This window comes from Micrasema longulum, unplaced genomic scaffold, assembly GCF_059751315.1.
Source record: "Micrasema longulum isolate JH-2025_06_02 unplaced genomic scaffold, ASM5975131v1 h1tg002344l, whole genome shotgun sequence".
NCBI lineage: Eukaryota > Metazoa > Arthropoda > Insecta > Trichoptera > Brachycentridae > Micrasema > Micrasema longulum.
Genome location: NW_028279494.1, coordinates 2,597 through 24,705, shown reverse-complemented (window position 1 = coordinate 24,705; position 22,109 = coordinate 2,597). Strand labels below are relative to the sequence as shown.

Genomic DNA, 22,109 nt, shown 5'->3' with positions numbered 1-22,109 from the left:
TACGTCTCCCTAACAAATTGAAAAAAATAAGAGATGGCAAATCACGATACACGTGCGTCGTGCAATCATTCATGTAAGAAAGAGTATACATACGAGTATATCGTTGATGCATATTTATTTCTATGCAACTCGTTACCATAGATACGACACTAGTTGGCAGCTCGCTACTTTTTACATATATTGGATAAACAGGCTTAACTAACTCGTTTAAATTAATAGCAACAGAAAGGAAAAACATTCTTGAGAAGGGTATATGAAAGTCTAGCCATTTATAGGGCTACCGAGCCTATTCTATGATATTTCCTTTCTTTTGTGATAAATTTAAATTTTCATAACTCCCCGCGGAGTAAATCTAGCCTTGTCTATTAACATTTGGGCAAACATAAAATACGGTCGATTAAACTAACTTATTATATAGGAAAACGTGAAAAATATCGAATAAAAAAAATAATGGAAGGCGCCTACAAAATTATACAATTTAGACCGAAAATGAGAATTTCCCGAAGCAGATCTGTGGAGATAGGCGGAGCGGTTTATTAAAAATGTATATTATTGCTTTCTGCGTACTGAACTACTAGGTTTTATCTGGTGGCGCATGGGGTCGTAGAGTGAATTATAATATCACAATAGTTGAAAATTATTTATTGCAATTTTTATATCGGTAACTTAGAGCCATTTAACGTTTATTTTTTGGACTTTCTCGATTCGATGTTACTGTATGTCTCTATTCAATCGCGCCTCATGTCCGAGGGTGGTGATCCGCCTGACTTCTGGCATGGCGCATGGCTCACCCGTAGACGGTCTCCTTGTGGCCATCAGTCCGTGATCATTCTGATTATTCAGTGACCGAGCCACTCCATCTTGTCGGTTGACGTCCACGCGACCTCGTCCCTTCGACGATTCCCGGGAGGATAGTTTTCTCCAAACTATCCGAGCCCCCCTGGAAATATGTTGTAAGTCTCTCTCTTATGTCTAGTTCCCGGAGTATGGATATATTTGCACGTCCGGCTATCCGCAGAATACGCGGCGATCCGAAAGCTTCGGTTTTTTTCTCTTCAGATTCTCTCAGGGTCCGGCACTCCACACCGCACATGAACACTGAGAAAACCGAGGCCTTCGCCACTTTTTGTTGTGTTACTTCACCGTTATAAATTCACAGTTATAAATTAAATTAAAAATATAACCAATAAATAAATTATGCACGAACGATAACATTTATAAGGTTTTTTCAACGTTTTAGTGGAATTTACTCGTCATCGTTTTCCTCTAATTATTAGGCTTATTTTTTATGCTCAAATCCAAAAATAATATTTTTTCAGTTCCAATGTCTCTATTGTCCGCGTTAATTTGGAAATGTTGCTGCCGAACAATCGAGATCGGAGGTTCAGCGTTCAGCGTACCTTTGTGTACTAGGAACTGTTTTAAATGTTTTTAAATAAATTTGTACATTTCACCGCATAAATTTGTAGAACGCGAGTGAAACATTGCGCAACGCTACATAAATCCATATTTAATCCTCTTTAAACAGTACGTTTAACGGATGAGAGACGGAAAATCTTATCGCCTAGGAAAAAGTACAAGTCTAGGCATTAAAAGAGCTTATGATCTGTCATTGGCTGATGTCATTTTAACTATACTTCTTATGTGTGACCATCCGTAATTATTCCATTATTTAATATGTTAAGGTGTGCAATTCAAAATAGGTGAAAAATGTATCGGTCTGAGCGCGGAGATGAACATCCCGGCTGACTTCCCGTGAGTCAGTTCCTATTACTCATAAAAATTTGGATTCACCCGAAATATTGCTGAACTTATGACTTGACAAGATAAATCCCGAATACAAAAACAATTACAAAAGTAGTGGTAACTTTTCACTCGTAGGTACTCGTATTATATTTCTACCCGAACAAATTGTAATGTAGAAATATTTTTTTCGGTGTTTCTGATTCGTAAAATGCATTAGTTTTAATGTACCCAACGGGACAATGAGAAGTTATATTCCATTTGAATATATTGGCAATGTAAAAACAAATGCGGACACCGATTCTTCGTTCCCGGGACTCCTCTTTCTCGGGAACGAACGTCCGTATAATGTACTGCAGATGTCGATTTATTCAACTCGAATTTGAGACTGTTAAAAAAATTATGTGTGAATGTGCCCGAACTCGAAACAAGGTTGTCTGTCCGTAAATGCTATTTTATAACTCAAATTTGTTACAAGGCGTCGGTCAGACAGTGTGTATAAGAATAGGTATGTTACACGCAAATACAACACAAGATTTGCACAAAATAAAAGCTCGTCAGCACCGAGGTTTTGTAAGAAAAAAGAACTCTAAATTATATTATCCCAAAAAAATTCAACAAAATACCAAACACATCTCGATAGAAAGCATTGACATTTAAGAATGGCTGATGCGAGTTACATACTCGTTTACATTTCCTTTCAGTTGTTAACGATGTTTACATTGTTTTATAAATTCATATCGCTTCTTTGAACATGTACCTAGACCTAGCCTAGGTATCTCTGTAAAGGACAATCTTCAATAAAATACCGAAACACATTTCGCAATTTATTTATAATTATTGTCTGCACCGACCGTTACCCTTCGATGTGTTGATTTCATCCATCTTGCGGTAGTATATATTACGTGACGCGCTCTAAGGTCATTTGTATAAAAATAAGTTATGATAATCTTCCGTAAGTATTATATGCAATTACACCGTGACTGATAACGAAAACAACTAGAGAGACCTTTTCAAGTTCAAGTATGATAATAAACGACTTCGTATTATTTGCGTTTCATTTACTAGCATCGTGTACTTACGTTATTACGGTAATGCAATATTTTGATTTACGTCGTGAAGTAGGTACGATAAACTACTTTCAATATGATGACGAATGTCACTATACTTGTGTCGGTACTGCGTAGATATACCGACTACCTACTACCCACTTCCGACTACCGACGGTGTGCAGGTTCGGGATGCAGTATTATGGTGGTCAGGTCCAATACCGAGGAAGTAATCGGCACTGTAGCGCCGCTATACTCGTATGCACAAACTTGTTTATCTGCTGCCTCTAATCGGATGATATTATTGTAAACTTGATTTATTCTCTTATATGAAGCAATAATGTGATTATACTATTAATTTATGTCTGCACAAAATATTAGTGGGTAAATAATACGATTTCTCGAGGCATCGATATATTATATTGTCGCGAGGTGTATTAACAATTGTATTTTATATTCTAGGGACTTTACTAATAGGTACGTCCGTAGTTGAAGCACTCTATCGCTCACTCGTACGCCCTCTTTTAGAACATGCCTCCGCGATCTGGTCTCTCTTCCACGCGGGCCGGACAAATCATATCAAATCGGCGCAACATCGTCTGCTAAGAGAAGTCGCGTGGACGATTAGCTTCGAGAGGGGAGACTACACCTACGGAGAAATGGCCTCAATGTTCAAAATCTCGAGTCTACAAAAACGTAGAAATAACATTGACTCTATATTTATGTTTAATTTACTAAATCTCTAAATTGGGCTAAAATCTGTTGATTATTGCGAAGTTTCAAGTTAATCGCAATTCAATAATGGTAAAAGTGGAATAAAATAATATGTTACCTAGGTAAGTTAGGTTAAAATAAAATATTTAATAATCACTAATTTTATTTCAATAAGTTTTGTTTACCCATGTATTTCAACGGCAAAACCGCAAGAAAATAGCCCCCAGGAGATAAAAAGCATTCCCACTTATGAGTTACGAAACAGCGGTGAATGGGAACTATTTAGGTACAAGCGATCACATTTTTAAAGAAAATAAACGTAATCTGTCCAAACAGATACCTTAACTGATTATTTTGAGATTTACTAATAAAACAGAAGTAAACTTACTCGCATACTTCGTGAGGCGCGGAGGGCCCCCCGCCCCCGTAGGGCGGGTAGGTCATGTCCCCCGGCCGAGCTAGTGCGGGACGGCGGGCGGCGAGACGCGCGTCGTGCGCGGCCGGAGTGCAGCGCGAGACTGGCGGTGCAAGCTGCACGCCGCACGCGAGGCGGCCTCCCGCTGCCAGGGGCGCTCAACTGTCTCTCTCCCTCTAGCCCTCGGGCTACTGAGCCCTGTTGTATGCGATTGCCCGATAAAGTGTTGATTGTCATACTATTGTCAAAACATATTATCGGCGTTGATGTCGTTTTAATTACTTTTATATTCACAGTGTATTTTATTTTATTATTAACAATAATAATATTTTTGTATAAGTATTTGCGTGTTCGTTAGAGTATCGGGAGCCGGCCGGTGTATTAGGCACAATAACCCGCGATAGTGGTTTGTTTCTCGGCTCAACACCTGCACACTACTTATGTTTGTAACTATATAACTAGAAACATAATATAAATAATGTCAATGAATGCCTCGATACGGGTTGTGTCCGGTGAGGTATTTATATAGAAAAGATAAGTATATTTTTGAAAAATGAAAAAAAAGACTCTTTGAATCGGGTTGTGATCTCGTGACTAGTAACGGACTTACGGATCAAATGTCCGAGGTTTGAACTTCACTCTACCTCATCTTGATTTCAAATTTAGAGTTACAGTTACAGATTCTTGAAAATGCCCCCGAAAATTAAAAGATTTTGGTTACTCATAATAACTCAATTTTTTTTTAGTAATTTTGTAAATTCCTTTATCATAACATTGTTCTTGTTCAGTCGGTATAATAAAGGCGAATAATGTAATTGAATTCATTTACCATTCGATTATTACTACTATTTATCAATAATCAATCCACGGAGGAGTGGAGAATAGACTATCCCGTTAGTTTTACCCCACCCAAGCCACAAAACTATTTAAAACTGTTTTTTTTTTTAACTATTTAAAACTGTTTCTGTTAACATAAAAAAAATATTTACTTACCCTTTTTCATCTTCCTGGATATCGTTTTCATTACTTTTGTATTGCGCCGATTCTTAAAAATTAACATTAGTCTTAGCGGCATTTGCTCGGGTTCACAGACGGAAATGATAGCTGCATGGGAAAAATGATCGATTGGGCGCCAAGAAATTATTAGACCCCCGACGGCGGCTAGAGCTTCGTGAGTTGTCGCTAGGGCTACACGTGTTGCTCTCATGAGAATAAACTGTACAAATGTTTTATGAAATAATTTAAATGTTAGTTTTTTATGTTTATATCGGCTAAGAGTCTCGATTTTGTAATTTTATGAGCTGCCCCTTTAATAGAGATGGTTAATTATATCACTTGCGGGGCAGACGTTAGAATATTGAGACTATAGCCACAAATATGTATGAGATTGTGAGGTACTAAACCTCACCAAATCCCACTAAGACTTGTGTCACCTTTTTAACCAATGTGTAGGATCTTTTCCCGTGTTATCTGTGCGTTAATTAAGACATAGGGATGATGCTTTTACACTTAATTTATATGTTATATAGCTTCAAAGTCATAATGTAGAAATAAGTATAAACATGTCTCACTAATGAGAGAGCGCGCTACGATTTAATCCGGGGCAGTCTGACCCCTTCCCGCCCTTTCGGCGGCCTATGTATACTGTCTCGTACCCTGTTCGACCGCGACACTGTGCAAATGAATCGATAAAACCTCTTTTTTTTTGTAAATAAAGTTGTGTATAAATCAAGAATAAGCATATTTTATTAGAATTGCGCCCTCTTCGACTTCGACTTCGCCCACCGCCCGCCCTTTCTGGAGAATATCACCGCTGACCCAGCCAAGAGAAGTCTATCTCATCCGAGATAGCCGGCTAACAGCAGTTGCAGAGCCAGTTATCAACAGTTCAACTATACACACGGCGAGGAGACGTGTATAACTTTATTAAGGAAACTATTTGAGAGATTTGATGAGCAATATGTTAAGTATATGGAGAGATCAGAACTATAAGAAACGATAATTTTTCAAGTTTTTTTACATTGGGCTTTTTTCCTTTTTTTAAATGAATAACTTGCTAAGCCTCAATTTTAAAAATTATGTCAGCAGGTGGGTAAGAAAGGATCAGAACGAAATTTATGAATAATACACCACAACACCCAGACGAATTGAAAAAAATGGCGGGAATCAAACCCATGACGCCAGTTTCCAATTTGGCCGTTCAACCAACTGCTTCTTGGCGCCTGTCATTGCTATTTGAAGTAGTGATTTAATAGTCGTTAGAAATATACTTTATATGTATTGCCGGATATATTATATGGTAAAACGTAAAATTTTACATTCAAATAATTCACTACGTTTGTCACAAATAGCTAAAAACTATTTATTTATTTACTGATTTTGTTCATTAACGCCCAAAAGGCATTTACAAAAAAATAAATACATGCTTACACATTAAATAGTACAGAATATACAGAAAAAATATGTAAAATTAGTTAGAAATGATATAATAAAAAGTTTTACGAAGTAAAAAAAAAACAATAATAAAAACAAAGGTTTGCAAGAAAAAACAGTGAGCATATAAACAAAAAATGCAAAGATATAAGCTTATGAAATAAATTCTTTAAAGCAAACACAGTAAATAAAGTGTTGCGGTAAGCAAGAAAGACAAATTAAAGTTAAATTAATAAACAAGCAAGCATATATTATCGCGAAAAAAGAAGAAATAAAAATATGTATATATGAAACGCGTATTCGCCAATACTACAATGCTATTTGATATAATAGTAAAAAATAAAAAACAAGTACAAAGTAATAAAAATAAACAAGTAAGTATTTTTTTAATTTATGGGATTGAATTGTCAATAATAGTTTGACGAGCAGCTACAAATAAACTTGATATTGTGGACTTATAAGATAATAAAGAATTCAACAGAATGTCTGCAGCCGTTCCATAAATGTTACCTAACCTATGCAGTCTCGGTATCAATGAATTGTTTCGTTGGTTGGAAGAAGTACTGGAGCAATGAAATAATAAAGTACTCCTAGTGTTGACAGCAGGTACTCTAAAATTAATCAATTCAAGTATTATTGGTACGTCAAAAAGAGAGTTTACAATTTTATATAGTACAATGCGTAAAAGTATATTACTAAAGGTATTAAATTTATTTATGAATACCTTAATTACAAAGAAAAAGCATAAGTATGCTATCGTTAGCTAAATTTGATTCCTTAACTACTATTGTCCAAAAATATAACGTTTCCACTACGTATGGGACAATTTAAACCCTTATTTTAAATTTAGTTTAATGAATGTGTACAGAAGAAAAATAAATAAAAATCCCTCCTCATTTAATACATTATTTTTTTATGAAAGGGGTTTTTAAAATAAGAAAATTTAAAAATACTGTAAACAACGTAAAATTTTGGCAAAGTCGTACCATATTGCTAATTTAATGCAGAATTATTTAGTCATTTTTTTAAATTATCTCATATACTGAAATAAATATAGTGATTAAACTATAAAACCGTTATCTTAAAAAAATATATAAACACCAAAAAACTGATAATCTAGCATTAAATTCATGTAAAAAATTACTTATATCAGCCCATTTCTAGCATTTTCAGAATGTTTTTAAAAGAGTTTTACAAACATTCGGGTTCAAATTCACTGTCATTATATTCATCATCACTATTTTTCATTTAGCAAGCCTCGTGGCTTAAATGTAGTTTCATTGATCAGTTTCCATTATCACCGCACAAAATCTGTATACACGGTATTTCATGGCTAGACCGAAGAAAATTCCTTATGGTAAACAAAAAAAGAATACTCATATTTTTTTTCATAAATGATTTGTTTCAAATATTTTTTTTGTTCTGAAAATGGAGCAAATCTTAAATTTCTCGGACTGGTATTCCTTCCACAAACCCCTTTATCTCCCCTAATTAACTGCTTTCCTTGCCCACGTCCGTTGCGTATCGCTTCGTTGGTAAAAAAATGGGAAAAAACGTTTAATCAAACAGAAGGTTAAAAAATCTGTCTTAAATAATTTATAAATGAAATATATTTATATACATTGTTATTATCAGAGCAGACATAAAATATGTTTATGTGTGCCCTATTTCAAGACTCAAAATAAAATGTAATACATTTTTTTTTTTTTTTTTTTATAAGGGAGGAGTAGGGGTTTTTGGGAGGGGTGCTAGTCCGAGAAATAAAAGGAACTTCTTTTTTTAAATTATGCAAATAAACAAAACTACTTTTTGAGGATTCCTTTTGTACGTGAATACTATTTATATGTCAAATGAAACCGTAAACATTATTGTTACAGAAATCATAAAACAAATAGTCGCGATACATCTACTCTGTTTAACGTATCAACATAAACTGGGAATACCAAAAATATGTGACTAATATCTTATAGTTTGACGGCATCGTTTGTAAAAATTCAATGTGCACGGGTCATTTTGACTCATGCACTGTAGTTAAGGGCTAACACCGCCGCGCCATCGCACCAGTGTCCGCAATTGGAAATAAGCAGGAGGCAAGGCCACTGTAGGCCCCCAGTTGAGAGCGCCTGGTAATGCTCACCACTGCGCATTATTGTAGGCAGGGAAGGAGGGGAGGGGCGTGTCTCGCGGTGAGACCGCCCCTCGAACACTACCACACTGCTGATTAATTTAATTATATTCATGTTGGTACATGTTTATAAAACAATACTCCACTAGTAGTTAATCGGAGCGGCATTCGGCGGCGGATTCTGCACCCCAAAAACTGAATACATTGTTTTTTGAGATGAAATTTTCTGCGTACCTTTTCTGTTTTTCAAAATTATTAATCATATTTGTTTACCGTGCGTGCCATATATGGATGTATAGGTATAGTGTACCCACTGTCTAATGTCAGAAGTCATGCCGCGTTTCCTCTTAATAGGAAATATTATTATAGTTACCGGTTTGATCAAACCTTGAGTTTTTGCGTTTAGGCAATTAAAATATTTTTGTTACATATTTTGTATCAATTACCGGTAGCGCTGAAAATATTTTTTCCTGAAATATAATTTTGTTTATACCGAACGTTTCAAGTTATTCGTATAGTCAGTTAACCGATATAATCGACTTATTCAAAACATTTCACTTTCTGAAATTTTAAACTGAAAATTCTCACAAGATAAGATATAGTATCCCTAATGTTCCATTTTTATTATACGAAGTGAACCCGGAAATGCTTTACTATTGATAGGTTTGAGCATATACTTGTAGGTATATAGATTTAAAATAGATTAAATTAATAATAAAAGTTTGATATCAATTATTGTAATTAGTTCAAATTCAATATGTACATGTTCATTTTTATTTTTGTGTTTCCGATTACATAAATTGTGAGGAAATGGAGAATTTTAATAAATAGGTATTTGAACATTGCCTCCCCGATACTGTGCAAAAAAAATCACGTGAGCTTGATATTCAATTCGAAACCAAAATGCTCGATTGCGTCGTGGCAGCATGTAAAAACCGTTTGCATAAACGTCAAAAGATGGTGTATCTTTTCATCGGTAAGTAGGTACCTAGGTACTTGTTAATGATCGAATTACAAAACTAAAGGCATCCGTCTGTCCACCTTCCATCAAATTCCTGAGTATTTCTATTCGAGCCTCGAATTCTGTGTCAAACGAAGGCAGGGGGGGGGCTGCAGGGGGCTCGGAGGGGCTCACGTGAGCCCCTTGTTAAATTTGACTTGGACCGGCGAGCCCCTTGTTAAATTAAGAGAAATGAATATTCTCAGATCAAATCAGTAATTAAATGAAATTTATGTGGATGGTTTAAATGTATTATGAAACATAAAATTTTGTTGCCTTTTGAAATTTCTCGAGAAATATATTGATTAGGGATGCGCAATAAAAGAGACCTATCCGTTTTTTGTCTATATAGCCATATAGTGTAACAATTGCCGGCAATCACCTAGCAATGCTTTAAAACGCCGATGTTTGATAATGCACTACATTGATTCCATATGTTCTTAGATGTTCAACACAACATTTTTGCGATTCTTTGAACGATTATCCGTCTTGCTTCACACGTGCACATTTTTCTTCCCTTAACCGTAATTGGGCACTGTTTTTGAGCACAAATGATTACACATATCATTACATTATTTAAGTATTACCAAAAATCCAGTAAAAGAAATAAATGGGTAGAAATTATAAGGAATTTAAGGAAAGAATCTGATTGAGATCCTCAAAAAACAATTGCTGTTTGTAAACATTCATAAACAAACTTTTTTTATACACAAAAAAACATCTTTCCATTTTTTTGTAAATGAATTCTCCTCGAATGCAACCCTGGTAGATCAATGAATAAAACATTTATGCTCGTTACTTCTTTTTGACATATTAAATTACAACTGATATCAGATATTTGAATTTTTAAATTAAAGAATTTTTTACCATAAAAAAACAGGTCATATTTTGTCGTTTAATGTGCATAGTAAGTATTAATTATTTTTAATTATTATGTATTAGTGTTTTGGATAGTTAGACAAAAATGAAACACCTCCCCCCTCCCTTTCCCCTCCTTCATCAATCCCACGAACCCCCCTTCCAACCACCTCCCCCCGCGAGCCCCTTGTTAAAAAATTGGCAGCCCACCCCTGAACAAAGGTATTATTGTCGTTGCACATCAAATATGGGCCATGTGACTCTAAGCACATTCTGAGAAAATCGATAAAAACGATTTAAAAAAAAACGAAACAGAAAATAACACTTCTATGTACGGACAAAGTAGGAAAAATACTTTTTTTTTCAATGAAGTAATATATTTATTACAAATATCACTTACTTTATGCCAAAAAGTCACATTTTGATTCGATTTTGCCACATGGCTCATATTCAATGCATAGTTTTCGTCACATGGCCCATTTGTAATATTTTATTTTTATTTTTTATTTATTTATCAAATATTTGTTAGATTCGGTCATGTCATAACTTTTTTGATCTTCCTCGTTTCTTGCATCCATCAACATTCGCGTCTTAAATCTTTTAAGCCGTTCTCGCGCCGTCCAACGAATGCTCTACATGTCAAAACCAATTAAGAAAACCGATTTTATCGAGATTCTACCATCACAAAATGTATATAAACATACCATTACATTTTAACTTTGTAGTGGTATGCAGATAATATGACTAAAAAATAATATAATTTTACCAGTACCGAGTATCCTCCCGACAAGTCAAATGAATAGACCATTTTAGTCATTATTTCGAGCCTCTTTCTTTAAAAATAAATTCAATTTTAACTATCCTCTTTACAGTATCGAAGAAAAATAAAATTAATGAAATACGTGATAGTAAAATGATAAAAATATTTTTTTTTAATATTAGTATTAATTAAAATTGTACAACATGTACATCAAACACGCAAATAATAATCATCATACATAAATATTATCAATCATACAAAAAGATAGAAAGGCATAAGGAGAATGAATCAAAAACAACGCGAGGAACTGGAAAGACTCGACGAAATGCTTTTATTTTAACAAAAAACCGAAACAAGTGCATGTCTGAACAAAAAGCGGATTCCTGCGTGTCTAACAAATGAAATGTACAGACTGATGTTGAAAGATGCTGATAAAATGAGGACATGGAAGGACTATAATACATTGCTACACTCTTCAACGACAACTGTTTCGGATTTATTATCTTTTTATTCAAGTGTCAAGCCGTTCCTTCCTTTGATTCCGGTGGTCCTTGTTTTTGAATTCCAATGTACCTCCCTCCCTGACGGCCAGTCGAGAAAGCAACGCGCGCGAACACACAACGAAAAACGTACCGCGAGCGTGACATCATTCGAATCATCAATATAAACGAAACGTAAAAAGTGACTTTGTGCAAACAAAAACGGTGTTTTTCTGGACCAGTGCCAAAGGGAGGAAATCGTAAGTCCTTATCCCTTTCATTCATTCCAGGATTGACACTTAAAACCATAACGTCAATTAGTTTACGTAAACTCAGACGTTCCCTATTTTTTTCAAACACGCGTATTGCGAGAGGGCAGGCCTTGTTTTACAGTCCCGAGATCCAACATTTGGTCTATCTTGCGAACCGGATAATTAATATATTCGGACATTTTGCCCTTTCGCGACACGTCGTCGATGAAAATAAACCTGCATTGGTTAACGATTAAATTCTCACCGTATAAAATATACAATAATAACGTATTTTTAGTTTATTTAATATATGATTAACATATTTATCGTAAAAACATAATTAAGATTCATATACATAAATATTTGTGAGTTTTTTTGTCATTCTATTGTTATTTGCATCAAAAGTTTGAAACTACCCTCTTTGCGCGTCAATACTAGGCGCGAGGCCCGCCAAGCGACGATCACTTTTAGCATTAGCAATTTCGAAATCATTTTTCATTCATTAAACTTCGAATCATCAGAGTTAGCGTAAATGGACATACAACGATACAACTAGGCGAAAATATGCGCTAAAAAGATCGAAGGTTGAAGATTGAAGATCAGGAAAAAACGCTTTGTCCGATCCAGAAAACATTTCAATTTTTTTATCGTGGTGCGAGGGGCTAAATCCAATAATGGATATGTCCAACGAAACGCAAATAAAAACTGTGCGTGAAATTGCTGAAAATGAAGCTGCCGTAAGTAAGGGAAACCAATGAGATACAGGCACAAATGAATTGTGCGAAATTTTCAACATCACGCGATTTCTTTTTCGATCGTGTGAAAAGAAGCATCGCACAAAATTGCCGTTTGTAAAATAAACTTGAATTAATGGTAGTCTACAATATTTGTCTGGAATGAGCCAAACTCGATGTATGCTCAAAAACCAAAAAATATAGCATATTTTGCATGTATTTAAAACTTTCACTAAGAATTCAAGGTTGCGAACATACCACGTTATTAGACGCTCCCAGCTTTGTCTAACACACTGGTAATTAAAAATCCTCGAATGGTTTCTCGGCAAAACTACCCAACGTCCGGGCCTTTAGAGAAAAATAAGGTATTTCTATTATGTAGTAGAATAATTAGACAAAACAAAAAAATTTCATTATTTTATTTAAAAAAGGATGCCCCTTAATCCGAGTGCGGATTCCTTTTGAAATTTCGATGTCACATAAATATAACGTATGAATATATCACAATATTCAGGTAGAGTTCGGCGGAGGAGTACGAGGAGTAGGCATGTCGCTAACAAGCCGCGCGACGAGCCGCAGTAAGCGACCGGACAGGGGGATTATCCGCTCGCGTCCGGGACATCATTATCGGCGGCCCGGTCTGCAGCGCTAATCTCCGTTAGCTAATTATATTATGTTTGCAGAGGTATGATCTGTTCATTACTCTCCCAGTCTCCCGGTCTCCCGGTCTCCTCCCCGCAGCGGGACGTGGCCGCACACTGCCGCACGGCAGTGCGGGACTCCACTTCACCGTCCCGACCTCCCGACAGTCCCGACTCGAGAAGGGGAGGCGAGTGGCCGATGTCCCCATTTCCCCATTTCCCCATTTCCCCGTTTCACGCGATGTTTGTTCAAGTAAATGCGTAATATTTACCCTACTTACCTACATATTACATTTAGAACGTTTTAAAGTTAAAAAGCGGCTGCAGTTCGATGTCTACAACATACCCGCATACTACAAATATGAATATTAGATAACGCGGAGTTTGGGTTCCTTTTTGTATTTATCGTGTGATATGTAGAAAGCGTATCAAAACGATGATTTTAAAACACAAAAAGAACAATTATGATTAAGTAAAAGAAGAAAACGTAAGAAATGAAATAAAAATCATAAAAGAGAATAAAAATATAACGTTTACGTTTTCCATGGAGGTAATTATTGAGAATCAATAAAAATACCGAATACACACACCGAGACATCCATATACACATATATGAACATCTACATGCTTATATAAAACAAACACATAAACATGTATGTAAAAAACATATACATACGCACATCTGCACGCACATGTAAAACGTACAAATACGCATAGATTACATGCGGCACATATCATCATCATCATCGTTCCCTTTCCGCACCTAATGGTGCATAGGGCACTGCATTGGTACTCCAATCGCAGCGTATCTTGATCATTTTTGTTACATGAAGGCCAGATGATCAGTCTTACGCTTCAGGTACCAGTCCAGGGACTATGAAATATTCTAGTGTGAAAACGCCCATTCAAATAAATATTTCACTAACCATGTCGGGAATTGAACCCGAAACCTCTTGCATGGCAGGCTTACGCGCTGACCATTACACCACAAGGCCGACAAATACATATACATACCATAAATCATCCAAGATTCAGCAACTTTCCCAAATAATCAACTTCACGAACAAATTTTCTATGCAGTGTGCGGCTCAACTGCAGAATCATCTCTCATCCACCGTCAAAGATGTAAATACATTATCACTGTTTAAATCACGTCTGAAGAAACATCTTCCTTCCTTCCTTAATCTCAATTTAATTTAATTAATTCACAAAATTATTTAAATCAAAATAGTGGAGTCGTAGTATACGTTAGGGATAGCATGCGCGCTGATGTGAGGGAAATATGCATGGAACAAGGTAATTGTTTAAAAATTGTGATTGAAGATGATATATGCATATTTGCGATATATAGGTCTCCATCTTATAGTAATATTGACACATTCTTGGAGTCTTTGCATCTCCTCCTCCGGCAGTGCAGTGGGGCCATGCGGAGTATCATCATAGGGGACATTAATATTAATACGCTGGGCCAAAGGCACAGGCAGTGTGAAGACTACTTGTGCGTTATGGCTGAACACAATTTCATATGTAACATAGACGCACCGACAAGAGTGCAAGGTACCTCTGAATCTTGCCTTGACCATATCAATACTCGTAACGTGCACAATTCTCTTACATTTATTATACAGAACACTATAACCGATCATTACACCACCGGTATTAGTATCCGAATAAACACGCCAAAAAAGAAAGTTAATAAATTTACAAATTCAATAAACTATTCAAATCTTTCAAGGGACCTCGAATCTGAGTTGTGGGAGGACATACTTCAACAAACTGACACTGACAAAGCGATGAATATTTTTGTAAAAAAAATTGAACATTACGTTGATAAAAATACTTTCAGTAAGTCGGTGGCACACAAAAAATTTCATCTTACTCCTTGGATTACGGATAGTATTGTAAAATCAATTCATAAGAGAAATCACTTACATAAAATAGCAAAAAAAGATCCACTTAATGAAAGTAAACAAAAATATTATTTAAAATACAGAAATGTGTGTAAATATGTTATTAGAAGAGCAAAGGAGATATATTATAAAAATCTCCTGAGTAACAATAATTCTCCGGGTAAAATCTGGGAAACAATTCGAGAAATTACAAAAACTAAATCAAAAAAGGGGCCTGAAATTACATCTATAATTTTGCCAGACTCTACAAATACTAATGATCCCCAAATAATAGCCCATATTGCCAATGAATATTTTACTACAGTAGGTTCTAAATTATCTGAAGCTATATTATGTGAATCCAAACTGAATGAATGTAATCTAGCATCATCTATTAATGTCAAGAACATAATGCCATCGTTTCAACTAAATAAAATATCAGAACAAGAAATCATTAAAATTATCACTAGTCTAAAAAAAACGTATTCCAAGGGTCCTGACGTTGTTAATACTTTTATGTTAAAACAATTTAAAAATTTCATTGCCAAACCTCTGTCGCACATTTTCAATCTAAGTTTCTCATCAGGAATTTTTCCAACACAACTTAAACAATCAATAGTGCAACCAATCTTTAAATCGGGTGATCAACAGAATATAGAAAATTACAGACCAATATCGTTGGTAAGTGCATATTCAAAAGTATTGGAGAAAGCATTCAAAAATAGACTAAGCGATTATGTAGAGAGTAAAAACTTACTTAGTGACAACCAATTTGGATTTAGACCAGGTAAAAGCACAGATGACGCAATAAAAAAATTAACCGGAGCATTAGTAAACAACATTAACAATGGTAAGAAAACACTTGCAATTTTTCTTGATTTGGCAAAAGCGTTTGACACCATATCGCACAAAATTCTTTTAAAAAGAGTTGAAAACATTGGGATCACAGGTAGACCTCTAAATTGGTTACACAGTTTCATTTCCAACAGATTACAGAGGGTTAAAATTGGAGAATGCAGCAGTACTGCTTTAGAAATGAATTTTGGGGTACCACAGGGTAGTACGCTAGGACCTTTGCTGTTTATTATATATATAAACGAATTGTGTAATTTAAATATTAACGCTCGTATAATCACCTTTGCAGACGATACAGTTCTTGTATTTGAAGGTGATAATTGGGAGGAAACACATGTTAAGGCCGAAACAGGAATGAATATTCTTAAAAACTGGCTCAAAGATAATTTGCTGACACTAAACTCAAAGAAAACAAAATACGTAAAATTCAGCCCAAATATAAAAGGCCTACCAAGAATAGAATTAAGGATAAAAATTCATAATACAAATTGTAACACGCTTACCAGCTGTAATTGCTACCATCTGGAATGTGTACAAGACATCAAATATTTAGGAATCTTTATTGACGCACACCTTAACTGGAGAAAACACATTAACTATTTAGTGGGTAGAGTTAGGAAACTAATCTATATCTTTATAACACTGCGTAACATATTGTCCATTGTAGATATTAAAAGTATATACTATGGTTTGTGCAACTCTGTTTTGGCCTACGGATGTATTTGTTGGGGAGGAGCTGCCAAGACTATTCTTGATCCCTTGGTTAAGGTACATAAATCAATATTGAGGATAATATTGCGAAAACCGTACAATCATCCGAGTGAAGGCCTTTTCAAATCCTTAGACGTCCTTGGCTTAAGGCAAATCTACATGAGGAAAGTAATACTTGACATCCACAAAAATAGGAGCACTCAGGTGATTGTGAGTCATGCGCACTTAACCAGGAGTACAGTAAGAAACGATTTGGTGATTCCAATAGCACGTACAGCGGTATTCCAAAAATCATTTCTATATAACGGACCTAAACTATACAACCTGATACCGTCTTTTTGGAAATCTGATAAACCATCAGTTTTGAAGAGAAATTTAAAAATTTGGTTGACAGACATTGGAAGTAAGGAATCGGAGAATTTATTGAAGATAGTAATCTAAATATTATGCTATCCCACTGAATCATATATAAATTTATTGTATTTTCGCATGTGCATATATATCGTGTATGAATGTGTGTATATATATGTATATGTATGTATATGTGTGTATATATGTATGTATGTGTATATGTATGTACGAAGTATGTATGCTTTATATTTGTGTATTTAATTGTATTTTTACATTTAATGTAAACTAAATTTTTTTTTTCTTTTCTTCTCTTTTGGGCTATGACTGTTTTTTTTTTATTTCTTCAATATAGTTTTTTTTATTTATAGGAAAAATATTCGTAAACCATATTTGCCGCAACAAATCGGTTTCTTAGAACAGGCATTTGCCCATATAGGAACCGATTGCAACATTAGGCGTATTAATATTTCTGGCTTGCCGACCCTTCATATACTGAGCCTACTCCTAGTACTAGCAGAATTTTGCCAGAGTGTTTTTTTTTGTGCCATTTTGTAACATTGTATGTATAAACTAATAAATAAATAAATAAATCTCTCCCCCTTTCCTCTTTCCTCTTTCCTATAAGATATACCTTTTCTAGTTGAGTAATTTTTTTATTTTTTTAATTTATAAATCCTACAACACTAAGTATTTTCAGAATTTTATTATTTACGTCTGTGCTTTGGGGGGGCTGAAATTCTCTATACTAACAAACAGTTATTTGCATAAAGGTTCGGGTTTTTTGTTTTTTTCATCTCCGTTTATACATACATTCAACATATTAAGTTTTTATCTAAGTACCAAATACACATCGTATCGAGTAACTTACTTTTTAAAATATTCATAGAGTTGTTTCAAAAGTAAATAATCATAGAACTCGCTCGAGAGATACTCGCTCGTAGGTAAGTGGTCGGTAGTCTTGTCCCCGCCATGGCTGTGTGTACACAATACTCGATGCTCGTGAGTTGTGTAGGAACTTTTTCAATATATCTTCCGGAGACACGCCATGCGCCATGCGCCACCCCGACCCCCACTTGTTGCGCAACCCTTCCCCGGGGGGCCGTCACCGCCAGCGCCCGCCGGCAGCTGGCGGAGTCCCCCCCGCCCGCGCGGACTGTAGACAGTGTACTTGACATGGAAATTAACACTCCAGTCATGGAAAGAGAGACGATGCTCGATACATCGAAGGAGGAAATGAGACGGTCATGTGATTCCGATTTTTTTCGTAATCCGAATAACGAGTAGCTGGAAAAGTGGGACGCCCTTCGAAGAATATATTTACAATAATTGCCTATGGTTTTGCTTGCTCTGTGTCTTTAGCTTTTCGACGGAGATCTTCATGCCGACAATGCGTTAATGGGTCTAGCGCCGTCATATGACGCCACGTTTCGAATAGGTCGATGTCGATATTGTGATGTACTGCAGCTTCTTCATAATTATTGAAATGTAAATATTGACGATAGTTTAGGTGATTCGATTTTTTAAAAAAAATCTTTCAAGTCTTAAAATATATTTGGAATTATAAATGTTTAAACTAGTATTTTCTCATGGGATTGAAGGGTTTTAATTTTTGAGAGATGTTTGAATCAGGGGGTCTTTAAAACTGCAAAATGTAGCGGCCGTTCGAGGGGTTGCGATGGCTCTGGTTTGCCTGGTCGGGCTCGGTTCTTCCAGTTCAGTGACAAGCATATTTATAAAAGCTTCCATGAGGGTATATTATTATTCTTATTTATGTAATTTTAATTATTTTACCAGCTTTTACGAGCGGCTTCGCTCGCGCGGAATCTATTATAACGGAGAAATTAATTAGTTTTATCGTTTAACAAAAATATTTTCCCGATTGCGTTGTCTATGAATCTTTTCAGCTCTCCGGCTATCTTCGTGCAAAAAATAACATTGATCGGTTGCTCCGTTGCAACCTGAAGGAAACACGAACGGACAAATACACTTTCGCATTTACTATAAACTAATATTACACGGATAGGCACAAATAATATTTTTCTTATTATAGTAAATTCATAAAGTTTAATCATGAATATGTAGTTTTAAAGAAGGTATGTATTTTTGTATTAAGCGAAGCTGCTGGGTCACAGTATAATATGTAGAGCCTTAAGTTGGCGTCGTATTTTTTTGTATTTTTGCCAAAAAACGCCGTATTCAGAAACTCAAATCGATGGAAACAGATAAATTGATTACATGTAGGTACCGAGATGCACTGACGCTGGCGGTGATCGGGCATTAAAAACAGCAAATGGAAATTCTAAATAAATCGAATATTTTTGAAACTGAGATTTTTTCCAAGTTTGTTATCTGTTCGATAAGGCTGTAAATTTGATTTTGCAATGTGCCGATTTGAAATGACGCCGCGTAACTGCGTAACTCGTAGAACGGATCCGGGTGGGCGAAGGCGAAGGGGGCTTCCGATGCAATGTGGACAGTGCAGTGCACGGAGCGGGCCTGGCGCGGCGCAGGTGCGCCCTGTCGGGAGTCGGGAAGCTCCCGCGTCTTCCTCCGGCAGACGACTGTTCTGACAGCCGGACGGGGCTACAATTGGGATCGCGGCGGGGGCGCGTATCGAGCGGTTATGGGAATTTTAAAATCTACGAACGTCATTTCGAGTTAAATAATTCGTTATGAAACACATACATAACAATGTGCTGTTTCGTAGACTGAGTAGGTTTATAAACCGTATACGCAATAAACATAATCGGGTTATTGTCCCGTTGCCAGTGTCGCGGATTTACGGTTCGGAGGTCCGAGGTTCGAATCCCACCGTGCCACAACTTTATTTCCATTTTCTAATGCTCAAATTTTAATATTTGTGTAAGAACGCAAATATATTGAAATAAAATTAAGTTATGCGATTTTTTATACGAAGAAAAATATCGGTAATACTAGGGAAGTAATTATTTTATAAGCTCTTCCTATAAGATAAGTAATTCGTTTCCACTCTACAATATTAACGAAGAATGTGGATATATGGAAATGAAGAGCGTGAAGTGGTAAAAAACATGTTTTTAAAATATTGTTTGCGAATGATGTACTATTTTATCAATTTGAAAAAAACCTACATTTTCTGATGCAAATGACCGTGTTAAAAAATAGGAAACATGTTGTAAAGGGAAATTTGAAGCTCGAATATTATATCCGCGAGTCAGCGATACTACCAAGAACTATAATCCATTTCTAAGGCTCATTTTAGACGGATTGTACAAATCCACGTGGCACGATAATGTTATCGTGGTGTGGACATAGGGTGGATTGATTTGTATTATATTTTATATAGTAGTATAAAATATAGCGAGTACGCAATTTCGATTTCGGTAGTCAGATGGCAGAAAGAACCATCTGTATTTTTCAAAAATCTTCAGGGGAGCTGAAATAAGAATCAATTACAAGACTTCAATCCATAAACTTAATAATTTTAATGTTACTTTTTAATAATAAATTACCGTTCTAAATGACTGTTTTTAAAAAAAAAAATAATTCTATGTGTATTAACTGATTTAAAAAAAATAAATTAATCCAATATAAAATACAAATACATAGCTTACAAATGAAAATGTTCATAAACTACTAATAATATTGAATGTACCTATGTACATTCAATATAATAAAGTTTTTATTAATGGATGTAGCCACTCCAATGGCCCACAGGCACGTTCCGGAGTGTCAGTGTATTATTTATTTTATACATAATTGTACATACTTTCACACCAATTGTTGTAAAAATTCAAAAGAAATAAAATAAATTAAAACATACCTACATCAATAAAACGAGAAACTACTTTCAAGAAACTAAGATAATATTCTTATATTCGAAACATATTCCTCAGATGCCTGTCTAGTCTTTTTAGTCCCATACTTATAACAAATGTCGACAACCACTCGACGGATCTAAGCCTGGTTTTCACTGTCATGTAACGTGTCTTAAAACAAAGCTACTTGTATTTGTTATATCTTCCAAAAAATAAAAATTAGTACGTCATATTCGTTTCTTACCAAAAGTTACCGTAAAATACCGCGGTAATTTATACCGTTATAAAAATAATACCGTTTTTGCTACCATTTATGCTTGCAATATACACATGTATGTTCGTATGGATGAATGACAATATCCGACTAAGACCCTCCATATAATCTTCTAACCTCACAGTGAACGTAGTAGAGTTAAATTTAATTGAAATTATATATGAAATTGGAAATTTTAAAAGATCAACTCATTTATTGACAAAAATATTGCATTTTTGTATGAGTAAAACTGATAGGAAGACCCACAGTCTTTAAACAGTTTCGGGTATGTGGAGGGATGTACTCCTGCTCCGGGGAGTTACGCTTTCGGGAATTTTCCCGCGGTACATCATTACTTGCACATCCAGTACCTTATGCACCATTGAGTGCGAATAAGGGTTTGATGGTGATGAACATAATGTCATTGTATTCTTTTAGATGTTTGTAAATCTAACATTTTGGATCATCGTAAAATATAATTTTTATTTGAGAATAAAAAATACTGTTTTGTGATCCACTGTATTTGCTTACACAACCGAATATATAAAATATGTATTATGTATGTTTACTTGTTAAATAACCCTAAAGAGGGAAACATTTTGTAGCCGAAACTAGAGAGCCAAATTATACAAAAAAAAATTCTCTCTTTTTTTGTATAATCTGATTGTTTTGGTAATTTTGCTGATAGTTAATTTTCTGCTTACTAAAGTTGAAGGTGTAAACAAGGACTTATACACTCGCATACGTTAATGTTTATTGTATGCAATTATTACTTTACTTTGTCAATATAATGATTTAAATAATATAAACATTCAAATTAATAATGCACTGGCCTATGCACCATTGGGTTCTGATAAGGGTTTGGTGATAATGTATTTCGATATAAATTTTACCGATGTACATATAAATTTACTTTAATATAAATAAATATTCGTTTTAATAAACGATACATCGATATTATTATTGAAACTAATTGAAACGAATAATGGCGGTACATTACTTTTTCACTAACACATTTGTAAAAACTCTTTGCGATGTTCTTATGAATATG

General features: G+C 35.1%; 1 protein-coding gene across 1 annotated transcript in view; it reads right to left on the bottom strand.

Annotated features, from left to right (window-relative positions):
- cyc (basic helix-loop-helix ARNT-like protein cyc) overlaps positions 1-4,003 on the bottom strand; it is a 48,524-nt gene extending 44,521 nt beyond the window's left edge. Inside the window, exon 1 of the mRNA XM_088240103.1 lies at positions 3,895-4,003. Within this exon, the coding sequence (XP_088096229.1) occupies positions 3,895-3,950 (56 nt within the window). The 5' untranslated portion in view covers positions 3,951-4,003. The remainder of the gene's footprint in view (positions 1-3,894) is intronic.
- Positions 4,004-22,109: the final 18,106 nt, after the last annotated feature.